Source organism: Lissotriton helveticus, chromosome 4_1, assembly GCF_964261635.1.
Source record: "Lissotriton helveticus chromosome 4_1, aLisHel1.1, whole genome shotgun sequence".
Classification (NCBI taxonomy): Eukaryota; Metazoa; Chordata; class Amphibia; order Caudata; family Salamandridae; genus Lissotriton; species Lissotriton helveticus.
The window spans coordinates 290,371,760-290,387,698 of record NC_136063.1 but is presented as its reverse complement, the minus strand read 5'-3'; the positions used below and the strand labels follow the sequence as shown (position 1 = coordinate 290,387,698).

The 15,939-nt window shown below is 44.6% G+C and overlaps 2 protein-coding genes across 5 annotated transcripts in view; one reads left to right on the top strand and one right to left on the bottom strand.

The window, feature by feature from the left end:
* MTSS1 (MTSS I-BAR domain containing 1) overlaps positions 1–15,939 on the bottom strand; it is a 500,273-nt gene that overhangs the window by 23,814 nt on the left and 460,520 nt on the right. For 2 of the 4 annotated variants that reach the window (XM_078686786.1, XM_078686789.1), the window contains exons 10-11: positions 4,501–4,711; positions 2,328–2,447 (exon numbers count right to left, since the gene is read on the bottom strand). In XM_078686786.1, coding sequence (XP_078542912.1) covers positions 2,328–2,447; positions 4,501–4,711 — 331 coding nt within the window. The remainder of the gene's footprint in view (positions 1–2,327; positions 2,448–4,500; positions 4,712–15,939) is intronic. The other 2 variants (XM_078686787.1, XM_078686790.1) reach the window with 1 other exon arrangement.
* Positions 12,365–15,532, top strand: MAP10 (microtubule associated protein 10). Its single transcript, XM_078686785.1, has one exon. It carries the CDS (start codon positions 12,386–12,388, stop codon positions 15,065–15,067), a length of 2,682 nt encoding a protein of 893 aa, XP_078542911.1. The 5' UTR covers positions 12,365–12,385; the 3' UTR covers positions 15,068–15,532.

Below are 15,939 nucleotides of genomic sequence, written 5' to 3'. Positions count from 1 at the left end.
AGCGGCATTTATGGGTAGATTGTAATTATTGTGTATTATAGCCTACTTGGAACCTCACAGAGTTATTAAGGGCAAGCATTTTGGTGCTGGTTACCCCCTCTGAAAAACTGTGGGCATGGAAGATATATACAGTCAGAATCCTTATTTGTATAGTATGTAATTTTATGACTGTATGCTTGCTGGTTTTCTTGGAGGACAGCTTAAGATCAGTATAGAATGCCTACACTGGTTTTGGTGATAAGCTATTGATAAAAGCTATGGGCCTAAATGGTTCACTAGGAAAACTATTTCTGTTGCCACAGGCCTGATCTTTTCACTATAAAACGTTACGATAAACACATTAGGTTTGATATATTGATTGTGAAAACCATATATTAAAATCAACAGGCACGTAAGGGTGGTTTGTTATTCTCTGTGTTAAACCCTACAGATAGGTATTTTGTTACACGAACTGTCAGCTTACCTTTGTACGGAATTACTTTGGTGTTGGTTACTGCCTCTGGCAACCCTCAGTGGGGCAAGATTTGCACCATACTAATTCTTTCTAGGATCTTCTAATTACATAAATCCATACATATAGATACACAGAGGGTCTTTTGGTCCACTATGTTTTGCCATTGTTCTTTCGGAGTGTGATTTACAATCCGCTTCCTCCCATGACAGCACACTGCATGGGGTAATGGTTCAGTCTGCATCAGTCCTTGGCTATTTTGGCCTGTGAATTATGGCATTTTCTGATCATGTATGTTCATCCACCTGGCAATTAGTGCACTTCATTATTAGGGCTGGTTGGCCAGTCCTTTAGTTTGAATTGTCTTCTTTTATAGTTCCCTTTTCATTTCTTTGAGTCTCCTATTTTCATTTTAATATTTCTCAAGAGTATAGTACAGCTCTATAGGCGCAGCTAAATGATTGCTTACATGCTGCTCATTTTAGCAGCAGTGCATTGCATTCCCCATGGCTACTTCTTCTAAACCAGGAGATCGTTATGGAATACTGGTGTCCATAGAATATCATTGTTTAACCATTCCAAGATGGCCAACACGTTGGTTCTAAATGTGGCGGCCATGGTTGAACTTTAAAACCATGATAGACTATTTACAATACATGTGTAAGACGAACACCAGGCGCGCAACACCCATTGAAATCGTGTGTCGCAGCCCAGCTCAGACGGCTCCCGGGCACACACAGAGCCACACGCGAGTACTTCACAGGTCTTTAAAAGACCATATGTATGTTAATGAGGCTTTGCTGTTGTGTCACCCCTTCCAAGAGCCCCTGCAGCTTCACTCTGCCTATTGCTTAAAGTTTCAGCCCCCCCCGAAATGTTTTCTTAGTCTCCCCGAAATGTGGCTCAAGTTGCGCCTCTGAGTAACACCCACCGCTATGCTTAGTTTTGTTGTTTCCAACATATGCCCGCTGTGTTTAGTAGGCAGCATGTTTTCTTTCTTCTACTTGTAATTTTTTTTTTAATCTTTTTATTTGCAGAAATAAACATTTTGGTCATTACACAGAGATTCACAGTTATTACAGTGTTCCATTAACAGACTGTTCCAGAAACTTACCATTTCTGATGTCATATAATTTACTCTGCATATGTTGTTGAGTTTGTGTGTCCTTTATTACCAATGTGTCAGAGGGTTAACGGAAAGATGAGTCAGTGGACTGATGAGTGGATGCATAATTGCAGAGAAGAGTGGCAGTGTGTATGATGGCTTATTGAGTGTCTACATCCATCAGTGACACAAAAGGCACTTTCATTCACAAGCCAGACCTATTACTAATGCTTCTTTTTACTTTTTTCCTGTATTCTTTTCAGTCTTTTGGGCATTCCCGATTCTCAAACAATGCTGTTAAACCGCAAGGGTTCCTGACACTGAAAATATTAAAGGTAAAACACTGAGTGCTGCATGAACACATATTTCCCTTTTCCATTATCTAGACTGACTGTAAAATATTATGTTTAGTTTGAGGAAACTGACTAAATGTGGAATAAAAGTGAAAAAGTGAGGACACTGTTGCACAAGCAATTTCATCAGATAAGCAACATTACTTTATGGCTTGAGAGCGTGGGGTTCCTATAGTGCAACAGCAAACTATTTTCAGACATGTATTGAATTGTTAGAAGTGTAGGATGAAAGTATACTTTTAATTTGTATCAAAGCATGGAAGTCCTCCTTCACATTGAAGACTTTACTAAAACAGCACTTTCTTTGTGTTCCAGAGTATCTGAACGTCATATCGAAGCATGGTGCCTTCTAGTCACCGTTAAGTCTATCATTGTGTTAACTATGTAAATGCACTAGTATCGGGTAGGAGGAATTCACCTTATCTGTCGAAGCCCAGGCCCCCATGGTGGAGCCGGAGCTCACCGAGGTGGGGGAACTGCATTCGCTCACTGACTGGCAGGTCTCAGAGGCTTCAGAAGAGGCAGAGCTCGAGGAATTCTTCAGCACAGAACACAGCATCGCAGCCAGAAGGAAGAGCGGATGGGAGAAAGACCACATGCCATGTCGAAAAGGAGGACAGATACATGTACAGGCACACACATGGAAAGAAGGGGGAAGTAAGAAAAACAAGCAAGGGTTAAAAACTCAGACACTGTTAAAAACATCTACAGCATTCTGACATTCATGTGCAGTAAAGCAGACACAAAGGTTGGGGTTAACTGCAAATTTCCACATAAACATTATCAGTGTTAACATAATCCAGCTTGGAAAAAGCCCTGTCTCAAAGGAAAGCCTAAAACATGATCATACACCTTCAAGGAAGAGCATGCACAACATTCAAAGCAAGGTCCCAGCACCGCTGCAGTGTCTCTGAATAGGTGTGTTTGACAAGGGGCAAGGATCTGCCCTCAATGAAAAGATACACTATTATCTGTAGTACTTGCTTTTCCTCTGCCCATTGCAAGTAGTTTAAGTCAGGGTCTGGCTTCTCATTGAATTTGTGGCACAGGGCCAGAGCTAGGCCCAACTATATTATGGCACCACTTGAGCTCCACTTACATATTTCTACTGAGTCCTACAAGTAGAACACACCACATGCAGAACGGTATAACTGACAAGGGTGATTTTACTCTAGAGCTCACACACCTTCAGTTTCTGTGCCAAGCAAAAAAACATTATACAGCAACTGCAATACCAAAAAAGGATTAAGAATAATTATATTGGTGTATGTCCCTTGGGGGGGGGGGACTGTTGGGGACTGTTCTGAGCACAGTCTGACTTTGGACTACCAATGGTGGCGTTTGTCAAACAGATAATAAAGATCCCCAATATCTTTCTGAGCATATTAACAGCATCACTGTTCAGTGATTTCCCACTGTTAGTTTTGGAAATTGAAGAAACAAACATTCCAGGTACAACAAATGACCAAACTTCACCATTAAGCAAAATGCAGTACACACCATCTCCACCTGCCAGCACAGACCTATTCAAACTACACCCTGTAAATGTTGTCATTGTCTGGACGCTACAGGTGGGTCAGACATAAGCCAGACTGGAACTCAGGGTAAAGCAAAGCACGTTTGAAACAGGTAGTTTCGAAGCCAAGGAGATGTTAGTGCTTCCAAACGAAGGCAGTGCATGTTATCAGCTGTAGAGCGAAGTAAAACAGTATAATGGGGTTAGTAAAGCAAGGAGTTCTATTAAAGTAATGCTCTGTATCACTGCCAATACAGTAGAAGCACTGCGACAAAGGTGGGTCTGACAAGCTATCAAGAGGGTAAAAATATTTTTGTTAACTCGATAAAAATGCTAAACTCAAAAACTAAATTCTTTTCCCGCCTCCTTACATTTTCTGTCTGAAACCCAAGTAAAAGTGAGTCTCACCACGCTCTCCTCTTGTGCATATCGTACGTGCACAAGTTGTAACGGAGCGAGAAGCACAAATATCCCTTCTCCATTACTCTATGAAGGTTCTGTATGTTAAACTTCAAGGAGGAACAGTCAGACTAATAAGAACAATTTCCATTTGCAGGAGGCACAAAGACACATTTAAAAGACATTTGTAAATTTTGGTGTCCGCGCTGTGTTCCATTTTGAAAACAAGTCCACCTGAAGTGTAAAGTGACAGTCTATAGGCATACATATTCTTGATAGGATTAGCTATGCATCTTCTGTACTCGTCTCTTGCTTATTGTATTGTAGACCATAAGAATAAATATCATCTGAAAAAATATCAACATTCACCAAAGCCCACCATCAAGCCATTGACCCTACCTCTGCTAGGACTGCAGTTGGATTGTCAATTCTCCCTTCCTATAACAGGTGTGTAATGAGATTAGATGGACTTTGGAATTTTGTTATAGCACAGGTTTAGGAGGCAGACATTTTGTATGCTCTATATTTTTCAGTTTACGTTTGCATGTTATTTTATTGTAGACCAAATTATAATTTTAGGTGAAGCTGCACATTTATCTCTTATTACATGCTCATCTGCATCAATTTACAAGCTTTGAATCTCTAGAAACAGAAAGTGCACAAAGACATTGCTCACCTGCGTGGAGGTTTCGGGAGGCATAGGGGACGGCGACTTTGACTGGAAAGCGTCCTGGGACATAAATCCTGAGTCGTGAGAGGAAACGCTGGACAGCCGCATAGGGGGCTGCTGTGGTAGGTTGGAGCTGCGATAGCGATAGTGTGAAGTGGGTGAATGAGAGTGCGAACCACTGGATCTGGAATCACTACTGTTAACGCTGTTCAGACTGCTGTGAGAGACGAAAGGGAAAAGGAGAGAGGTGGTGAAGGAAAAGACAAGAGGTGAGGGAGAGTGCAGGGTTGGGGAAAAAGACCAAGTACAAAACAATTAACATTCCACAGGTTTCGAGCAGGGGGGTAGCATGAGCGGTTACAAAAAGATCATTTATAAAAAATAAACAAGCAAAAAAGGTGCAGTGTCTTTTTTGCTAGAATAAACGCGCTAAGCATCAGGAATGGTTCGACTACCAAGTACGACAACTGTGAAGTACTTTGATGGCTGGTGATTGTATGCCTAGTCTAGCCAATGCTTTTTAAAAGACCTACCTAATCTTCCCATCACACATTTCAGGGTCAGGAGGAGTTTAAAGAAACTCTCAATATAACCTTCTAGGATGAGCTAACACCAGACTGACTGCGTACTGTAAGGGAAACCGAAAGACACAGAGTCGACGTGTCTCACTGCTACAGGACGAAGGCCTTCATCTACCTAATAGGTAGCATGCTTCATCCCCGGTCCCTCCTGGTACTGATCCAAAAATATCAAGTGCAAGCTTCTAACCTGTTAGTGGTTTGAATTATCCCCCATTCTCTTTGTAACTATCACTGGGGTAGGGGGAGGCACAATAAAATGATGAGTCAGCCAATAAGATAGTTTTAGCCTATATAATTGCACCCCCTGCACTACACCCACACACTCAACCAGTTATCAAATGGAAGTAGTTCATAACTCTCTAAGCATAAAAAAGAACAACCCCTCTCTAAAAGGCTCGCCAATAACCAAAAGGGTAGAAGCTTGCACTCAGATCTTTTTAGATCAGTCTCAGGAGGGGCCTGAGCGGAGGTGTGTAAGGCCCTTCGTCCAGAAACAGTGAGACACTTGGACCCACTGTGTCATTCTGTTCTTACATTAAGCAGTCAGTTCTACTGAGTATGCTTTAAAAAAAACTCCCTTTATGGTCGTGCAATCTCTAGTTTTAACAGTGAGACTAGATGCGCGGATATTAACTGAAGAAGACATTAAGGCTTCCAAAGGGGGGCTGAGAATGTTATGATGGCCATCAGGAAGATAGGCAAGTGCAGACACTTTTCTTAAAGAATCTAGACCGCAGTGTCTCAGACTGGGCATCCAATGGAACTCAAGATGGTTTCCTGTTTTATAAAAGTCTCATTAACTAATAGAAACATTCACTCTATGAACCCTCATACGGATTCTTTCTTACTTTTCCCATTGTATTTAATCGGGGGTCTTCCAATCACTGTTTCACTGTAGTGCTTTTAGTTTAGTTCATTACCTATAGATTGAGTGGCTAGGGAAATAACTAGCCATCATGTCAAGAGAAGATCACTAGATGTCAAACTCCATTCGCACAAAAGACTTTTATAGGAATTACAAAACCAGCAGAACTCAAACTTCACCCCAGACTACTGGGGGGGCGGTTTATGATATTACACCGCTAGGCATGTACTCAAAATACAAGGGGACGAGGGAAAAAATTATACTGCGACATAGAAACACTTTGCACACCAACAAACAGAAAAAAATAAGTGCACATTTTGTGATCTGGCCACACAATGTGCAGCTTACAGCTCACACGTGAGTGCAGAATCCACTGCATTTGTTAATGCATACAGGAGAGAACAGGGTCAGTGTGTAGAAATAACAAGAATGCTACTCAAGCACAACCTGCAGAGTAGAGCAACATTTGTTTTTTTTTACGAACGCCACAAAACAACACTGCACAGACACCATAAAGAGCATGCTCTTCAACTGTTTTACTGAACGAAAACAGTTCCTAGGGTAAGACGCGGACAGTGTTCAAACATTGCTAAATTATTTTGACAGCATTAAAACAACACTTTAAAGACATTAGAGAATTACATTGTATATACCCAACAGTAGGAAATTCAAGAATCGGACTCAGTACATCAGCTTTATAGACACCATAACATTTATCAATATTTCATATTGAACAAAACACTGAAGAACAATAAACAGTGCAGCTTTAAAATGAACGCGTAACAGCACATTTCACATACTGATTTTGTAACTTGGCAAGAGCAGATATAAATGTATGAATTTGAACTTCAACATAAATAACAGACATTGGACAGCGGTACAAAAAAAGGCTATTAATCTGTACGACAAATTCTATTCTTTGTTTTAATCTAACCTTCGTTTTTGCTTCCTTCAGTAATATACCGTGAGAGAAGATTGCTTTCAGTTTTGTCGATAGTTGATCACACACCAGATCGTTGGTTGTTAATGTATGGATTTAGTAATGGACAGCAGTTTGTTCCTGGCAGGCCTGACACAGCTGAAACACGACTACACTTCCAAGTGCACGGTATAATGTGTGAAGGATGTGCATTTCCTACTGTAAACTGGGTCTACACATTTCTAATAAATTGCTCGACTGCTGTTGACAGAAGGTGTCAGCACTGGATGCAATGATGCTGTACAAAACAGTTCTATTATAATCCTTTACTTTTCCCAGGCACTAGACTCAAAGAATAGGAGTAATGATACTGCAACTAACTTTCGAGAAAGAGTAGACTCAGAAATCAGTACTTAGTCCACTATAACATAGTCAAACATTTACATTAGTTCTAGACTATACAATAGTGTGGAACAATGGAATCCCTTACAATATACATTACGTTTTAAATTGACTCCCACATTGTTTTCACTTAATGCTATGGCTCTATGACTACACTCACACAGACCCATGTGGCAACCGTCAGGAAGGGTTAATTTACATGCTGATCTATACATTCTTCAAGTTAGTATGCAGCAGTAGGTATCCTGAAAGCTTGCAGACGGTGAAACAGCTGTACTTGCTTTGTTATCAAATCAGAACATGCCCTTGCAAAAGCACAAACTGGGGTACTATGAACATGTAAGTATGCAGTTGTACATGTCCACAATGTTGTATGGTGGAGTACACCTTCATGGGGTAAAATACAATTTATAAAGCCAGAAAACCCACGACAGGAAGTGCGTGATGAAAATGTGGATTTTCCATGCCCTTTAAGACATAAACAAGAGCATGCGTTTTTGATGCTCACTGGAGCTTTGTTTTAATTCTGCAATGCTACACCTGTTTTACTTTATACGAACTGCCCCTGAATCAAAGGGTTTTTCTGCCAGGCTAAACAACTTATTTGCCCCCAGCTCAAAATGACATTGTCCTTTTAGTTAAGCAAATGCTTTAACAAGCACGGGCAAAGCCAATAAGTCTAGCTTTTGCAAGCCTGCAACATGGTTGCTTTCATTTAATTTTTGCAAACATATAGCAGTAGAAATAATACCGAGCTTTTGGGACATACTGACTTTGCCAACTGTTTTAGCCATGCTGCACAGCATCCCTGATGTTTTGCAATATGGCAAAAGGATTTTTAAAAAGCCTATGACACGGCACTCGCGTCATTTTGTCGGCACACGCCCCATGCAAGCACATGCCTACAAAATGACATAGGCTCTCTTCTCCCTCAACTTTTTTTTTTCTTTAGTTACCGGTCCTGGGAAGATGGGGGAAAGAAACACGGGGAATGCAACAGAGGCATGGGAGGGAGGAGAAGCAACGAACGAAAGAGCAACATGGAGCAGGCGAGAGGAAGCACACATGCAAGTTGGCAACAAGGGAGTACATGGCGAAAAGGAGGGGAATAAGGCGAGACAGGAGGGCACAGTGATGGGAGGCAACACGGATAGAGGGGGTAGGAGAAGCAAGCAGTGGGAGAAGCAACAGGTGAGAGAGTAACAGGGAGCATGCGAGGGGAAAGCACACTGGCGAGAAAGCTCTGGGATGGTGAGGGATGCACAAGGGCAAACACAACATGGAGGTGGAGGGGAGAAGCACTTGGTCACCAGATAGCAACAAGAAGTGCAAGGGAAGAGAAGTACACAAGGGAGGCAGCTTAAAAAAAAGCAAGCTCATGGAGTGCTTAATCACAAGTAAGAAAAAAAGTACTGCTGTGGAAACATAGAAGCCACCCAAGCAAGGTGATGATAAAGAGGCACTGCTCCATGCGAGGGAAAAAACACAAGCTGGGACACGCATAAGGAGTAGGCAAATGAGAGTGATAGGAGCCAAAGGAAAAAGAAAACGTTGCTGCCTGTGTGACAGCAGTGATGGGATGGCTGAAGGCTAATTCCCTGCAGTGCAAACTCGATAAAACTGAGGTCCTGCTGTTTGGTAACAACCCCCTGCCCGGCTGGTCTGGGTCTTGGCTGCCAACTGCTCTTCACCCAGCATAAGTGGCAAGAAACTTAGAGGTTCTTATTGACACAAGTCTATCACTCAAGCCACAGAACTCAGCTGTGGTTAAAACATCATGCTGGATTCTCAGGATGCTAAACAAATTCCTTAGACTCCTGCTTTGGGAAGCCCACAAAACTGTGGTGCAGGCTCCATAGGATACTATCTAGACTTAACTACGCTAACATCTTATACCTAGGAGTCCCAGACTACCTCATTCAGAAGTTACAAAACATTCACGATATGGCCGTCCGCCTCTTCTTTAACCTTCCTGAACATGCTTTGATATCATGGTACCAAAGCACGTTGCGCTGGCTTCTAGTGAAGAAGAGAGTCATTTTCAAAGGACTGACGGCGGCGCACTCAGCCTTCTACAAGATAGGCCCTAAATAAATAAGAGACAAACTGACCCCCTACTGCCCTAAAAGATCCTTGAGGTCACAGTCTGTTGTTTATTCCATTTTCTAGGCAAAAGAAATAGGGCAGCTCGGACTGCTTAGTACTGGCAGCCAAACATTGAAACAAACTCCATTTTGCCCTTTGATGCATGCCCGACAAAAAGATCTTCTGCAAACAACTGAAACTCCACCTGTTCAAGGATTAAGATGGTTTCCCCGCCCTTCTGCCTAGGGCCAGAACATTCTAGTAGTAGTTGTGCACCTTACAAATGCTACTATTCATGTATTCATTCGTAGGAAAGCCAACCTATGGTAAGCAATGGGTTGGCTCCAAGATCCTGTATGTTCTTGGTAAGCCCAGATATCTAGTAGACGACCCAAAAATGCCTCTGTTAAAGGTGGCATGCATAAATTTAGGAAGACAAATAAAAAAATAAGTAAAAACCAACCTGCTCACAGTGAATAGAAAAAACGTGGGTTGAACCTTTGCCCAATGCTGTACACTGTGGTGAATGACAGATAAACAGACCAATAGTTGGGGAGGGTTGACCGAAAGCCACTTTATATATAGAGATTTATTGTATTGCAACGGCCTATTTATACCACTTTTTCACTAAGGAGGTGTTGAAGCACTTAGGTTTTTGTTTTTAAGGTTGGCAAGATTCTCTGCAAGCAAAACAGAAAAATGATTTTGCATTGAGTGCAGGTTTGTATTTGCACATTTATATAGCTTGCCCCAAAGGGATTAGAGCACTTTACAAGAGCACCAGCTTACATTACATGAGGTAATTGATTTGGTTTCTTTTTTACACTGGAAGATTATATGGTTTGCCCAGAATAAAATGATGTAGAGCCAACACAGACACTTGTGCATAGTTCCCCAGTTCCAAAGGGAGCCGCACTAGATGTTAGACCACATCTCCTTCCTAGGTTCATGAATGATTACACATTTTTGAAAATTCCAGGTGCAATGCAACAGCAAAGGAGCACAACGAAATGCTGCCAGCTAACTTCTTATAGATAGTCCATTTGGTCTAAAAACTGGCATTTCTCAAAGGGGTATCTTACCACAATTAACTTACTGGGAGTTTTAAAAAAGACACTGTAGTGCCGTACACTGGAGTGTTTAAAACTACCTCTGCCCTCCAAAATAGGGTGACCAATTGGCATGGGTGCAAATTCAGGACAGTGGGTGCAAAAATTCAGGACAAAGGGTCAAAAGTCAGGGCAAAAATTCAGGACAGAAGGTCAGAATTCAGGACGAAAATTCAGGACAAAAGGTACGTTTTGCATACACTTCAGAGGAAGTCGCGCAATATTGCATAAGTAAATAGACAACCAACACACGCACAAGTCAAAATAAGTTTATTTTAGGTTGAGAAAATCTTGCACTCACTGCATCTGTTGTGTATGCGAGTGAAACACACCTGCGTTTGCATATTAAAAAAAAAAGTGAAGAAAAGGATCAAAGCTGAAGATCTTACATGCCCCCTCTTTCCACTGAAAAAAACCCCAGATCCGAATTGCTGCCACAGAGCAGAGAGGCCCATTATCATTCTGTATGTGATAATTAGGCCAACATACAGAATGATAATGGGCCTGATAGCAGTGTGTGCCAGGTCGGGGAGGGGCTGCTACAGGACACAGATCACAGCAGGAGCTTGAGCTGGCCCCTGCAGGGAGAGTTACAGGCTGCTTGCAGGGGGCAGCGCACGCCAATGTCTGAAATTACGGACAAAAGGTGTCCGTGGAAGAAACCCTTATGGACAACGGACAAGAGGCGCAAATTACGGGCAGTCCGTGAAATTTACGGACGTTTGGTCACCCTACTCCAAAATGCCTTTTATTTCTGATTTCAAAATTCTAAGGGGCAGGGCTTTAATTGATGAAAAAATGTGGAGGCGGTGCCTATCAAAGGCGTTCGGCCAATAAATATGAAGGGTGTGGCTTAAAAACATCTAAGATAAAAATCTGTGCATAGTGCACCGCCCGACTGGTATTTTGCCTACTTATTTCATTGCATCCAGATATATAATACAACATGGAACATTACTCATACAACAAGCTCACGGCCTAACAAGGGCGGTCGACCTCTAATCTGGGGAACCGGGTTCAAGTCTCGGCAATGACACTGAACATCCTGTGATTCTGGGCAAATCACTTAATCTCCCTATGTCTAACACAAAATGAATGTGTCCTCATGTAACGCAACTGGTGCTAGTGTAAAGCGCTCTGATACCCGATACCTTCAGGTCATGTTTGCGCTATATAAAACTCTGTAAAAAAAAAATTTAAAGCCATGACTATTGGCTTTGTCAATGGTTGTTAGTTACATTAGATAAATAAGCAACAATTACGGCTTTGCTGTATATAAAATTGAAAATGCTTCAGTTCTGAAATGATGAGATGGTGAAAGGACGAGATCGAGTCTTTTAGAAGTTATATAAGAGGCAGTGAGGAGTGGTACTTCTGCAGAGTTGAGATAATTTTTCAGCCTGAGGGGAAAATTGAGAGCCGAAATGGACCTATCTCAGCACCTGCTTTGTAGAACTGCCGGTGCTGAGCACCGGCAGGACCCGGCCCACTTGGAGCCCTGGTAAGGGGCATCAGGAGAGAAAGAGTTGTGAGAAACGTGCACAGCTTCCTCATTTAGAATTGTAAACAATATAATGACATAACCGGCTTTAAACAATGTCAACAATATAATGAAGTAACCGGCTTTAAACAATGTCCCTATCAGTTTTGGAACGGTTTTGGTTAAAAATAAGAATTTAAAAGGAATTACGACGAGTAACCTTTGTAGTTCACAAATTCACAACATCGGAAATGCTAGGAGTCACGTGTACTATCAGAGCACCTTGGTGGCCCATCGACCAATGAGCGTTCTACTTTAGAACGCCGGTGTGCGTCATTACGTTTGACCCATCTCCTAGGAAACCAGGGACGCTTCTGGAAACTACATTTCCCGCCGTGCAGTGCGCGTCGTTGCCCCGGGAGCGGGCGCCGCTTCCCTGGTGAAGCAGCAATGGCGGCCACAGAGAGCCTCTTCTCTCTGGAGCTGCTGGTAGACTGGGTGCGCCTGGAGCCGCCGCTGCCGGAGGGCGAGCAGCCGCAGCCAGCCGTCGCTTTCCGGCTCTTGGACTTCCCGACCTTGCTGATACACCCGCCGTCGGCGGAGAAGGATGAGGAGGACACGCCGCCCCCCGCGGGCCTCCTCTTCCACTTTGGCACGGGCAAGTCGTGCCTGTTCCGTAGAGACGCCCGGGTCCTACTGGGACACCTCAACCGATGCCCGCTCTACGCCATGCTCCTGGACCTGCGCGACACGGCCTCCGCCGCGGCTCTGCCCCGCCTGCTGGGCAGCTGTCCCCTCTCCCTGGCCGCGGTCGCTCGGGGCCTCCTGGCGGCGCCCCTCGGGGCCTCCACGCCCAGTGCTCGCGCCCACCGCGGGGTGCACCCGCTGCACGACCTACTGGGGCGCCCGGTGGGGGAGATCTCCTTGGGATACCGCCTGATGAGCTTGGGGGGCGGTCTGTTGCGGCACATCAGCCCCGCCACCCCGCAGGAGAAGGCTGGGGAGCAGACTACACTGACCGAGCCAAGGCCTCCCGTCGAATCCTCGCCGAAGGACCCGACCCCGGAGTCAGGGCAGGACCCTTCCTACAAACCCATATCCAGGTCTGTGATTCAGCCCGAAGACCCCGTGGTCCCAGTTGCTGCTAAGGAGAAGAGGGAGGCTGTGTCGGTGCCAGCGCCTCCAGAGAGCGGGTCTAAAGAGCCCAACAGCAAGTCGGATGGGGAGCCGGCGCCGGGGACTCCTCGAAAGAAGCACACGGCTTTAGCATCCACTCAGACTGAGCCAAAGCGTCGCGCACGAGAAGCTCCCGACAGGCAGGAACTAGAGATAGAAGCCAATATCTTCTGCCCGCCCCCGATGTACTACACCAATCTACCTACAGAACAGCCTCCTGTCCGCAGCCTGAGACGAGAAGAGCTCCCGCGCATAGAGCTGCAGGACGAGCTGTCATCTGAGGACGAGATCAGTGCACACAGACCAGTCCAAGAACCCCCAAAGACCAAACCTAGCCAAAGAACAGCAGCCGCAGCGGGTGTCCCCGACATTGCGAGCAAGCTTGGGCAGCTGCCTTTGCTCAATGCCCTCCTGCTGGAGCTGTCACTTCTGAACAGCGACTCCACCGGCCCGCAGAGTCAGCATCCTTGTATCCATCCTCAGCTGGCCTGGCTGTACCGGCCCACCGAACAACCCTCTGCGCCCCCTACCACTCTAGACACAGGTAGGCAGAGGTCACCAACCCCCAAGCTGAAAAGGAACCGATCGGACATGTCTGTGGCTACTGCGACCCCGCCGCCTTCTCCAGCAAAAACACTACACGTGAAAGAGCCGCCAAAAGCAAAGGGGCTAGTCAAAAACAGCGTGGTGCCAACCGCAGGGCAACCCAAGAAGAAACTTCAGTATGGACTGACCAATACCCTTCGGCTGCGACTGCAGCAAAGCAACCCGAGCATGCTGATCCTGCACGAGCGCAGAGAGATGCTCAGAAAACAGCAAGTGCAGGCCCTGAAAGACAAGGCCAGCAAATCTAAGAGTAGAGGCATCCTGGCCAAATCACCCAGGAGCCCAGCTCAGCGACGCCGATCGCACTCCCGGCGAGCCAGGCGGGGGGCCCACAGCGCATCCTTGGATGAGAACATCGAAACCTTGATCCAAAGCAGCAGGGCCGAGGACCATGACAGCAGCAGCGACAGGAAACACCCAGAGCCCCACACACGGAACGAGGACCGTGTCTTGAAGCTTCACAATGAAAACACCGAAAGGACAGATTGTTCGAATAAAAGGGTCATTGAGAGGGTTCTGCCACCAGCACTGCGACAAGTTTCAGACAGCGATTGCAGCATCGATCACGAAGGCAGCAGCGTCCATGGCAAACGTGGAGACTCCAGGAGCTTCAGTGCGGATGGATCCCAGCAGAGTGGACAGCTGAGCCCGAGGAGCAGCACAGGACGCAGGAAGTCCCAAGATCTGATTGACAGTTTGGAGTATACAGGTTATTCGGACGATTTCACTAGCCCCGACTACACTGCTAGATTTTCCGAGGCCCTGGATAGCAGCCCCGAACCGATACTGCTTCCCCCAAAGTCTAGATATTCAGACAGTGGCTCTGAATCCTATAATTCGACAACATCTGCAGCCAGCTTGAAAACCGCAAACATTCCTGCGCCCATGCCAGTAATTTCACATGTGTCACCTGTCCATTCCTATAAAAGGGCGCTTGAGTTGGCGAAGCCCCGTGGTTTGGTTACAGCTGCCAAAGTGGCAGACTCAGACGTTAGCCCGTCGCCAGAAACACTGGACGATCAGCAGAGACTCCTACGGGACACACCAAATCAAGGGAAAAAAGCTGCGAGCAATAATATGCACAAGTTTACATCAGATGCAGGAGAATATCTGGGCAATGGAAATGGACACACGTTTCTGGAAACCAGCCAGTCACTTCGGACCTCTCAAGTGAGCTCGTATATGCCATCTAGCGCTTCTGATGTTGAACTTAGTGTTTTAGGAAGTGTCAGATCTGATCTCTTCCGGAAGGACGAACCACAGAGTGGACCTGGTACACCAGACATTTTCAAACAGTGCAAACCTATGACCGAACTAGTAGTGAACCAACTCCCTGGATATACGCTCTAGCCGACCAAATATCATCATTACTCAAGTTGTATTATGTTGTCCTTTCTTGTGTGAGAGGAAAAGTAATAGCTTTTACAAATGTGAACCCAGTTAAAACATTGACTAAAACGGGAACGTTTAAGACTTTTAAAGTCATCTTATTGAGGCCAGTGGTGACTAACGCACACAGCTAAAGTAATACAAATAAGAGAAACATTCAATGATTCATTACTGCTACATCTTTTACATTTACCATATGTATGGTGGGGCAGGTTTGAACAATGAACGTCTTTGCGTGGTGCAAACCAAGTAACTCAGAAGGCATGATTAATTCTGACAAGAGGATCACTTGAATGTGCAACAGATTTAGAAGTTTCATGGTGAAATGGAGATGTGATGTCAAGGACTCCTGAATTGTGATTGAGAAAGTATAATTATTTAACAGTGTATGTCTGAAAGAAATATTAAAGAGTGTGACACAAAGGTCTACCATAAGAGTTAAAGACTGAACAACAAAGAGAAAATACTACATACACAAACACGTGGGGAATAGGAAACTGAACCCTGAAAAGTAAACTTATGTGGCCTTGTAGAGTAAAAACACATGCACACAACCTGAAAGAATAGCAAGCGGAGCTTCAAAATAGGGGACCCATTGCTAAAACAATGGGCTTGGCAGAATGGAAATCGCTGGACCAAAACAAGAAAATAAAGCTTGAAAGAGGAGGTGACGTAGGTGCAAAAGATAACGTGGGATTTAACATTGGAAGAAGCACATGCCGCAGAAGCTGTGTGGCAGAAAAAATAGAAAACTGTCCAAATAGGTAACCTACAGCAGGAAACCTATTCAACAACAGATAGGATATATGGGAACAAGAAAGGTACTAAGACTC